Source organism: Leptopilina boulardi, unplaced genomic scaffold (genome assembly GCF_019393585.1).
Source record: "Leptopilina boulardi isolate dan_hultmark-lab unplaced genomic scaffold, ZJU_Lbou_2.1 LbouV2_273, whole genome shotgun sequence".
In the NCBI taxonomy this organism is placed as follows: Eukaryota; Metazoa; Arthropoda; class Insecta; order Hymenoptera; family Figitidae; genus Leptopilina; species Leptopilina boulardi.
In genome coordinates this window covers 78,597-90,557 of record NW_026137833.1, presented here as the reverse complement: position 1 = coordinate 90,557, position 11,961 = coordinate 78,597, and the positions used below count along the sequence as shown (strand labels likewise).

At 28.6% G+C, this 11,961-nt stretch overlaps 1 protein-coding gene across 18 annotated transcripts in view; it reads left to right on the top strand.

Annotated features, from left to right (window-relative positions):
• LOC127281548 (ankyrin-2-like) overlaps nt 1–11,961 on the top strand; it is a 173,392-nt gene that overhangs the window by 120,984 nt on the left and 40,447 nt on the right. For all 18 annotated transcript variants that reach the window (XR_007843054.1, XR_007843051.1, XR_007843055.1 and 15 more), the window contains 4 exons: nt 7,647–7,836; nt 7,922–8,057; nt 8,187–8,517; nt 10,271–10,474. Coding sequence is in view for 13 of the 18 variants with exons in the window: in XM_051305275.1 (XP_051161232.1) it covers nt 7,647–7,836; nt 7,922–8,057; nt 8,187–8,517; nt 10,271–10,474 (861 nt within the window). In the remaining 5 variants the exon portion in view is untranslated. The remainder of the gene's footprint in view (nt 1–7,646; nt 7,837–7,921; nt 8,058–8,186; nt 8,518–10,270; nt 10,475–11,961) is intronic.

Here is an 11,961-nt window from a genome sequence, read left to right as displayed (position 1 = left end):
GAAATTGATCTTACGAACTTTAAACCTCCCAGGTAATCTAGAAAGTGTCTCCTTAAATTCTGTGCTGTATTTGACCCAATCAGTTATTCAGAAATTACGAATTCACTTGATCTCCGAAAGAACAACAGCCTCTAGTTTAAAAATTATCATTAAATGATTTGGCCCAATCAGTTAACTGACAATTACGAATTCACTTGATCTCCGAAGCAAGCACTGTCTGCAGCTTAAAGATTATCTGTAAATGTTCAAAAAGCGGAGGTTCATTAGAGACTTTCCTTCATCTTACAAGTATATATAATATCTCTGGAACAGAGATTGATGCCACTCATCCTAATTACGTTGTTAGAGGTCGAGCTTGTACAGAGAATATCTATCTCTATTCCCATTGATCATTCCATTAGGTTCTATCTTCTCTGGTTAGTCTATGTACTCCTCTACAGCCCAACGGATGAGAACGTCCTCTTTCTTACTCTATGTAGTAGTTGACTAACTGGCGGGTTTTCATTAACATAAAATAGGAAGTATGCCAATCTATTTCAAAGCATAAATCCAACAGCAGAAAAAAATTATGATTACCAATCTTGATCTAACAGCTTTAGGAAGCTTTTGGACGAAGTGTCGTAGCAAAAAAACCACAACCTCCTAATCCTTCTGACACTACTCATAACAAACCAAGGTAACGAGATGAATGTGTGCGTTGTAATCAAACACAGTTAGCTTCTTTCAATATTATCAGAGATTATTTTATGACTTCTAGTTGAAGTCTTCTAATCCCTCGACTTACTCTCTGGGTCTTCTTCAACTAATTTAGGCTCCGGATCTTCAAAGAGTATACGCTCAAATTTGCATTACAAGTTTTGGTCCCTCGTGTTAAAATTGTGAAATTTTGAATATCAAATTCCAAGGATAAGAACCAACTATTAAAATTTGATATTGAAAAATTTCAAAATTTTAACTCCAGGAACAAAAACTAGTGATGAAAATTCGAACGTATACCCTTCTAAGATCCGGAGCCTAATTGTAAGGGAAAATTCTTCAACATGCGGCAAGTTTTGAATGTCTTTAAATGTCTCCTACCAATGATAATAATTAATAGGAGACAAGTGATCATTTTTCATTTCAATTATTTTATACTAACAACGGCACAAAACAAAAAATTTTTTCGTTCTTTTTTAAATTTTGTAAAATGCTTCAAAAAAATTCAAAACGCTTTTTCGGTAATTTTATTTCATGTCAAATTTCACAATTTTCTTCTTTTTAATCCTAGCAATAAAAATCCTGCATTTTCAATTGATACAGATGGGAGAAGATGGAGTAAATCAAAGGTCAAATCTGATCCGCAATCATATTTGATTTCGATCAATTAGAAGAAGATAAACGTTGAGAAAGATAGTGGGCAGTAATCACTGACCCATTCAATTCTCTCTTTTCACACACATACACCCACATTTAAAAAAAACGTATTCCAAGTTGATTGAATGATCAGAGTTGCATTAATTCTTCTATCTCTCATTCTGGTTAATTTAAAATGCAAAAATATTTTATGAAGTTGCATATAAAAAGTTTTCATTGAAAAATGACTGTTTTAAAATGAAGATTCATTAAATTTCATAACACGGCTAAAAATTCCTCGTTAATGCATATAAATATATATTCCAAAGGAAGGTGGTTGCTGTCTATTTCACAGAAACATCTTGCTGATTATCATTCGTTGTATACATTATTTGTTGTGATTCGCTGTTAATGCTTGCGTTTTGTTAGGATTGAGTCATTTAGGTATGGATTAAACATTCAAGTAGAATATACATTTTTTACTATATATATATATATATTCTAGCTCTTTAAAACCTTGATATAGTTTTTGTTTCAGCACATTCGTTATTGAATGGTAAAATTAATCGCTTTGATCAAAAAACTAGGCAAACTTTTCTATAATAAAAACTTGAATTTAAATCGAAAAAAAATTTAAAAAACATTAAAAAATTTTCTGCAAAATTTTTATAACAATTTAAAATAATACAAAAATTCAATTATTTTTTTCTTTTTTGGTTATGAATAAAATACAATATATTTTAGTTTCTGTGAATATAGGGGCGCAGACTTTTTTTAAAAAATTTCAAAACATTAAACAAAAAAGATGCCTAATAAATATTCTTCTGAGAGTTCACTCTTCTTCTTACTTGATGCTTTAACTGTCTTTTTACACACATGTTGCTTTTATACAGTTCTTCTGTGTGTTTCATTATACATTTCATTTTTTTTTTTCATCATTATTTCGCAAGCATTATCATTCGAATGACAAACACACTTTATTATTGTTTTTACATCTACGTATATAATATATATTTAATATTTATATATACCCAGATAACACACGTACTAGTACGGTAGTAGTATAATACTAGTACGACGTACTAGACGTACTAGTACTGTACCAGCCATGTACCTTCGCACGGTACCAGGTACTGTACTAGTACGGCGTACCGGTATGCAATATCGGTAGAATACGAGTACTATACGAGTACGACGTACTGAAAACTTTTGTGACTTAGTATAACGTACTGTTATTGTACTGGTACAATACTAGTATGATGTACAATATAAAATATTATATACCCTCCCCTTTCTCTTCCCACAATAGTATTTTCATTATTTTCATTTATTATTCAAAAGAAAATCTGTGGGAGAACTGAAATAATAATAATTCATTTTTATTGAATCATTTTTTTTATTTACATCATATATGTAACTTGTATTCTCACTTATCTTAAAATATCTGGTGTTTTATATTATCAAATATTAATTGATTATTTCTTTACATTTAAACATTATTTCAAAAGAATTTTAAACTTGATGTTATAAATTGCTTTGAAAAACATATTATCACATCCTAACCTATAAATATGTTATATGTATAAGAAAAACTATAACGAAATAACACACAATTGAATTTAAAAATATATCAATATGATCAAGACCGAATTTATGAATTTTTCTCATTATAAATGTAAAAGATTTTGATGTTTTTCAATGAAATAACACCACGGCACCATGTCAAAGTAAAAGAATATAAATCTTATAAAGATCGATGATTTAATATAAATTTAATCTCGGATATTCAAGATAAGTACAGAAGCACAAGTTACAAACGTTAATACTCTTTTGCTGCATCATAAACCACTTTTTTCACCAACATTTATTGCACCGTTTTCAGTGACGCGTTCATATTTGACAATTGTCAAGAAAGTGAGGTTGGGTTGGCATTACCAGCAAAGACTCCCAGTACGACGTACCAGTATTATACTTGTATCGTACAAGTATGTTGTGCTTCTTATTTCAGAAGTACGACGTACTGGTATTGTACTAGTACTATACTTTTATCGAGTAATCATATTTTACAATTCTAACAGTACGACATACTTTTATTGTACTAGTACCGTACTGGTACGACATATATCATTATTTTGTACTTGTATAAAACTAGTATAATACTAGTACGCCGTACTCGTAAATAACGATTAGTACGCTTGGTTATCTGGGTATATATATGAAAAGCACGTGTCAACAAAGCACATCGAATGTCTGCTTTTAAATACAGTTGATCAAGCTTTTAGGAAGTCTTGAAATATATAGCGAATAATTTTTTCAATTTTCAAACTTTCTTTCAATTTTAGCTTATTATAGTATTTACGCCTTTACATATCTCCTCACATCCCAAAAAAATGAATTATAGATTTTTAAAACTGTTTTCAGATCATTAACCCCATATTTTCTTTAACAGCATGAGATTTTTGGGTGGAAAATGTTATTTTCTGGGGAACTTTACTCTTAAAATATTTAATGGATTGATTTGAGATTTTGTGGAGATGTCTAAAATATGATGAAGGAATGGCTAATATATGCTAAAATTGGGAATTTTTTTTTTATTAATTATTATGCATGGAGAGAAAAAAAGGCTATGATAACTGGAGAACCAAGCAGTAACTGCCTGAGTGAAGAAAGTAGTAGCCATGGAGTAGTATTGGGATCAGAAATCACGCGAAACTGACCCACCCCTGAGCCTTCTTGTGACAACCATCTTGGTTTTTTATATCTTTCTTTTGTATATGTTAGAGAAACACGGAATGAAAACATGGCCACCACAACAAGGCTCTCACCAGATGGCGTATCGCAGTATTTCAGATCCCAATAAGGAGACTGAACGACCATGTTAAATCTGCGTTAAAAGTGGACCAAATTTTGGTAACCGCTTAGTGTCATGAAAATACGTAATGGAACACTAGCGCCACTGATTGTGTTAAACTCAGCTGGACTGGAGAGTCAGCCATTGTAAAAGTTTTAATAATAATACGGAGCAATGTTTTTTTTGGGTTATGTTCAACGCACTTCTAATTTTTCCCACTGTTTACATACTTCCCACGAGAGCGCTTGTGTTCCATTACGTATTTTCATGACACTAAGCGGTTACCAAAATTTGGTCCACTTTCAATGTACGTCGTTCGGTCTCCTTATACTACTCCATGGTAGTAGCATTAAAGCTAACACAACTTGGATCCCAAGCAGTATTTGCCCGGCAAAGGTAAGCTACATTAGCTGGGCAATCTAAAGCGGCGTTCACTTTGTTCTGCACAGTTGCAAATACTTGACACACAAGTAGAATAACGGGCACATCATAAAAAATTATAAATTTTATTATAATTGCTATTATTTTTCATTAACATTTTTTATATTCTTCTTTTATGGTTTTGAAGAACCAATTACAAAATTTGTTTTAAAAAATTTGAATTTTTTTAAAAACAGAATATTTCTATAAATAAAAAAATGGTGAAATAGAGTAACGAGTAACATTTTTGTTTTTCATAATTAAAACGTATTTATTTAAAACTTTTGTTTAAAATATATAAGAAAAATAAGTTAGATTTTCAAATTTAAAATTCTATGCTTAAAATTATAAATTGTATTTGTTATTAATTTAAAAATGCTTATTTAAAAACAGTGAACTATTTTATAATAAATAATACTTGAAAATATTCTTTTAGTAATAACAATTTATAAATATTATCCTAAACCTTACAAATGACATTTAAAATAGAGAGAAAAAATTAAACTTGATGTTTAATTTTCCAATGATTTTATCAATATAGAAAATTTACACATTTTTGAGGTTAGCTTCCCAAAAATTAAGATGTTATTGAGAATATAAACAAATAAAACATTCCTGCTACTTTAGTAACTTCCAATTATTGTATTTTAGTTTATTAATATCTTAAAATATATTTTAATAATGTTTTTTCTATATTCATTATCATTTTTGCAATAGTGGGTGTCGTTTGCTGTCAAAGTGTTAGCCACTGTGCCCGTTACTCTACTTGTATGTTAAGTATTTGCAACTGTGCAGAACAAAGTGAACGTCGCTTTAGATTGCCCAGCTAATGCAGCCTGCTTTTGCCAGGAAAATACTGCTTGGGACCCAAGTTGTGTTAGCTTTAATGCTACTGCTTTCTTCACTTAAAGGTGGTTCCAGAATAGGTGCAAAAGCCAAATACAAGTGCAAGTCCAAGTGGCAATCTCATGAGTGCGAAGGGGATAGGTAGTCTATCTATCACTCTTGCACTCATGGAATTTGCATTTGGACTTGCACTTGTACTTGGCTTTTGCACCTATTGTAGAACCTCCATCAGGCAGTTACTGCTTAGATCTCCATAGACTTTTTTCTCTCCGTTTACATCCAATTGCATAAATGCTGTTTTTCCGGTTTGATGGTTGGTTTCCATTGTCCCCACTCGACATTTGTCATAATTCTCGTCAACTACCGCACCCTGCTGTAGTAAAAATTTAGTGACATTATTGTTAAAATTAAAAGTTACTAAAGTTTTACTAGAGCAGGGCAATAATTATAAATTTTTTTGGGAAAGTAATCATTGAAAAAAGTTTTGGTTGGGAAAAAAATTCGTTGGTAAACTTGTTTTTGGAAAAGTGTTCCCCTATCAGGAAGGACAACATTTATGCAATTGGGTGTATTATTAATATTATTATTAATTATTAGTACTTTGGGAATTTTTCGAAAATTTGAGGTTAGGTGTGACGTCACTATTCCCACATAGCACGACTTCTTGCTGTGAGGTTACTGTAAGGATATCTGTAGGGTTTGTTAGGTTACCGCGTAAGCCTACAGTAAACTTGAGGTCATCTGGGTCATCTTAAAACTTCCACTATTACACTGCCGTGCAAAATAAAAACTTAGTTAAGTCATATTTTGTTTGAATGGAGAAAATGACGAAAAACTGTTTGTATTTAAAAACCTAATGTAATATAAATAATTCTTTAATCTATCTTCACTTCCTAGGTAATTTGATAGAGTTCTTTTTAATTCTGAAGTCAAAAGTTAATTATTTAAACAAATTATATTAAATAATTGACTTACGTTTTATTTTTTAAAAGCAAAACTTGGTTAATTTGAGTTACGTAGTGCTTTTCGAAAAGGTAAGCGAACGCGAGCCTTCGTTCAGAAGTAAGAACTTAGTTAACTCAAGCTAAATGCATGGGATTCCGAATTCAATCGACGAAAATCCGAACTTTAACGAAGTTGACTTACGCTTGCTCCCATCGAAATGCAGTGTCCGGCTCATGCCACTTTTCGAAAGAGAAAACACTCAAGTCGAGTTAACTAAGTTTTTATTTCGTATCTTATGCTCGATCTCAACGCTTCCTACGATTTTTGGACTACTTAACTCGAGTTAACTGAGTTTTTATCAAGTATTCTTTCATTTTCTGTGTTTTTGTAGATTTTTAATAACTATTTTTTGCAATAAATAATTAAAATAAAAATGTTTTAATACCGTAATCAGACGCAGTTTTTTCTTACGAATCCATTGATACCAAAAACTCATTTTTGTCTAAAATATGACTTAACTAAGTTTTTACATCGTACGGCAGTACAGTAAGCTTACACAGTAAAGCTAAGGTAAGCTTACAAAGAAAGGTTGTGGTAACTTTACATGGTAAGGTTGTGGTAAGCTTACACCGTGAGGTTGTTGTAAGCTTCCCGTAAGGTTACTATAAGGTTACTGTAAACATAGAATGTTATTACTAAATAAATTTTATTAATATTCAGCAAGAAGTCGTGCTATGTGGGTTAAGTAAAATAATATTTCAATTTTCCTTCCTCATCATATTTTAGACTTTTCCACAAAATCTCATATCAATTCATTCAGTATTTTAAGAGTAAAGTTCCCGACAAAATTAACCTTTTGGATCTAACAATCACATAATGTTAATTTCGTTTAATTAATTATTAAGCAAAATATTACATACATATGACTATTTTTTTCAATATATTTTTTTTATTTTTATTCTACTCAAAAATAGAAATAATTTTCATACAGTAAAATAATGACATGCTGTAAGTATTTAAAAAAAAGAACTCCATGGTATTATTCTTCATCAGTTTAGCAAATTGTGGAAAAAAGGCAAAAATTAATTAAATTTATTAAAATGGAAATTTTTTTTATTAAACGGTATACTGTATTTAAAATCAGCGCTTTTAAATCTATTCACACATATCTCACGTTTTTTGCCATTTAAATACTAACAGCACACGGGCATATTTTAATAATTTTATTGGACTTGGAACGTATGTCGCTTAGGCGGTCAGACTCGAGCTGTCTGGGAAGATGTGACCGGGTCGACACCATTGACCTTCGTTAAGGATTGTGTCTCCTTTACAACAACTGTCTCGGCCCGTTTCTGGTTAATGGACTGCCGAAACATAACAGAGGCTTGTAAAATGGCAACTGATCTTTACACTCACGCAACCCACGTACCTTTTATGGCCAAGTGTGTTTTTCATCATTTTTAATTTTTTTTTCTTTTTCTTTTTTTCTGCATTCCATCGTAATAAAATTTATTTATCTTCTTATAGATTTGTAGTATTTGCAAAACGCATTCATCCATTAGAGGCAAGGCTTCGCGTGTTCTGCATGACTGATGACAAGGAAGACAAGACTTTGGAACATCAGGAACACTTTACCGAAGTCGCCAAGAGCCGAGATGTTGAGGCATGATTTCTTTTTTTTTTTTCTTTTTTCCTCATACCAGAGGAAGTTATAAAAATACCATTCTTTTTTTAGGACCAAATAATTTTTGGAATGGTTTACAATTTTTTTTTTAAATATTTTTAATTCCAGGTTCTTGAGGGTAAAACTCAATACATGGAATTCGCTGGTAATTTGGTACCTGTACTGAAAAGTGGTGAACAATTGCAATTACCATTCCGGGGTTTTAAAGAGAATCGAGTTCCATTTACCGTGAGGATAAAAGATCCTGATGCTGCTGACATGATGGGAAGAATAATGTTTATGAGCGAGCCAAAAGTAGCGAAAGGCGAACCACCACAAACGCCAATTTGCACATTAAATATTCTTTTGCCTGATCGAATTTCACCTGACGCGAATGTTTCTCAATTGGATCTTTTGGAATTGTCGAAAAATTACAGTTTCCTGCGAGACGGCGGAATAAGTAATTATTATTATTATTATTAATTACATTTTTAAAATTGAAAATTAAATTTTATTATTTTTATAGAAAAACTTTATAATAATATTAAATCGAATTCCATAAAATCGAATAACTATTTTATCGAACTATTAAAAGTTAGAATTACCAAAAAATTGAATTTCTAAAAGATCAAATTACAAAAAGATCGAATTTCTTAAATGTTGAAATCAACAAAAGATTGAATTTTTTAAATTTCGAATTACCTAACTATCGAATTTCTAAACATTCAATCTTTTGGTAATTTGAATTTTCTAAATATTCGATTTTTTGGTAATTCGAACATTTGATGTAATTTCGAAATTCGATCAATTAGACATTCGAATTTTTGAAAATTTTATCTTTTGATATTTTGAACTTTTAATAATTCGAATTTCTAAATTTTCGATAGTTTTTTCAATGTGTCTAACGGTCAGAGAAGTCAGGGAAAAGTCAGGGATTTTTTTAAATTTCTAGAATTTTTTATAAATAAATTAAAGTAACTATTATAGTTTCAAAATTTTTATTACTTTTTTCCCAAAGCAAATGCAAATTAAAAATTTAGCCTTCACACTCAATTATTAAGCATGTGATATATCTTATACTCATTAAGTAAATAATTATTTACTACTATTTATTGAATCTAATAAATGATTTTTTTTAACTTGGATAACAATTAATTATTTTTTTTTAGTGAAATATTTGGTTTTTTAATATTAATAAAAATTATTTGATACAATTTTATTTTATCGGTTCAATTTCAAATAATGTAAATTATTCATTAATACGAATAATTTATTATTTAATGCTAATACCCACATTTAACTTATAAAAATTTTTACGGCGTCGAATATTAAATTATCTAATTTCTATTTAGCAAGATTGTATAAAGTGGATTTTATATTATGCAAAATTTTCAATTTACATTTAACTAAAATTCGATTTAAAAGAATTTCTATTTAGCAGAACTCTTATAAAGCATGTTTTCTAATACTTTTTTTAAATTTTTAAATTATAATATAATTTTAATTTAACGAAATTTATGTATATAAAATTTGACAAAAAAAAGAACTATGTAGAATTTTTCTTAAATGAGAATTCTGTTAAATAACAATTAGTTCGAATTAAAATTTTTTTTAATAAAAACTTTGTTAATTAAGAATTTTGTTAAATGGAAATTCTGTTAATTGTGGATTTATTCAATGGCAATTCTGTTAAGTAAATATTTTGATAAATCGAAATTTACTAAAATAACAATTCTGTTAAACAAATTTTTCTTTATGCAATTTTTTTTGACATAAATTCCGTTAAATTGAAATTGTATTAATTTGAAATTCGATGTACTAAAAATTCTGCTTTATATAATTTTACTAAATAAAAATTTGATAATTTAAGATTTGACGTCGTAAAAATTCTTTTAAATTAAATGTTGAAAATATTTATACGTCCCCAATTAGTTTATTTATTTCACTTAAATATTTTATTTTTTACGAAACATTATTTATTTGGTTCAAATACATATGAAATTAGTGGATAATAGACAAGTGAATAATTTAATTGTATTAAAATAAATTTTATTTGATCAAAATAAAAATTTTTTAGTGTAATTTAGATCAGGGAAAAGTCAAGGAATTTTTTTCCTAGCAGTTGTTAGACACCCGGAATTTTTTTTTTTAAATTAATATTTGTCAAATAAATTATTATTCATTAATTTTTGTTTTGCTATTTAAAATTTCAGGTACACCAGACACATTTCACAGAGCGACAATTCGACTGACCGATATTGCAAATTTACTTGATTACGATTGGGAACAATTAGCCGCGGAACTGAATATCAGTCCAAAAAAAGTTGAGGAAATCAAAGAGGAATACCCGGATAAACCTGCTCAGCAGGCTGCGGCTATGTTTAAAGTATGGAAAGCGGATGGAAATAAAGCAACTGGTAAGATGAGTTTTATTTTTACATTTTTTTTTTTTTTTTTTTTTTGCAAATATTTAAGAGTATAAATGTGCACGATGAACAGGTGTGAAAGTTTGACGTCTACAAAAAAAAAGAAAAAAGATTGAATAATTCATTAGGTGAGATCTAAAAAAAAATAATAAATTGCCTTTAGCTCCTTCATGCAAATATTATTTGCAATTACATAATTCTAAAGAATGTTTTAAATCTCTTATTAATTTGTATTTTAAAGAGGTATTAATATATATGTTTGCACAAAGAAATATAGTTTGACACTGAATAAGTTTTTTTTTTTATTATAAAATTGTGGTTTTAGTAATAATGCAAATAGCTTTTTTTTTTAAAAAAAAAATTCTAAATAACTAAAGTTTATATCGAAACAAATTGTTGACTTTTAATATTTTTGAAATTTTGAGGTTATATGTTTGTCTCTTTATCTTCCCTAAATTTTGAGGTTACGTTCGCCCCTTGATTTATGATCTTAAGGCCAGGTCTAAGTCGAGTCAGCTGTTCCTTTGAAGTTTCAATGGAACAGCTGACACGACTTGGACCTGGCCTTAATATTTGAATTTTCAGATTATTTGCCTCTTTTGGATTTTAATTTTTTAATTTTTGATGTTTTTTTTTGAGGTTATGTTTACCCCTTCGCTTATGACCTTGATATTTGACCTTCAATTTTAAGGCACACAATTTGAGGTTATGTTCGCTCTTTGACCTATTTATTAAGTTATTTATTTAATATACAGGCACTGAAATCATTTGCAAAATGCAAAAATTAAGCTGCATAGTTATTATCCAATAATTATGTTTGCCTCTTGATGACCTAGAACTTTGCGGTTATATTTACTGGTAAAAATCTCAAACTCAGTGGCCTTTTGACCAATGACCTTCAATTTTGAAGTTATATTTGATTAACGATTTTAAATCCTTTACTTTTATCATTGAAGTGTAACGTAACGCAGCCTTACGTTACATTACAACTTTCGCCAGCAGTTTTATTTTTTACAATAAAGAAAAAATAATCAATGAAATTAATTATTAATATTTGTTTCCTATTTTAATTATTTATATTTTTTTTATTTTTTAAATTTTAATGTCCTTTGTTTTAATTAAATAAACTTAATTAATTTAATACAAATTTCAAATATTGTATTAAATTTATATTTATTGTATATTAATAATTTGAATTTTTTTTTGCTTTTTTAATTAATAATTTTAATTATTAATGTCGAATAAACATAATATTACTTTTTTTTAATGTTGAAAAATAAATGAAGGAATTAAATTTGTAAATAAAATAAATAAACAATTTAAATAAAGAGGAAACAAATTAAAATTTAATAATTGAGTAAAAATAAAAAAAGTTATTTAAATAAAAAAATAAAAAGAAATAAAAGAAAATAAGTGAAAAATGCGATTCATTGATTACAAATGTAAATATTATGAAAGTGAAATTCTATTGAATGAAT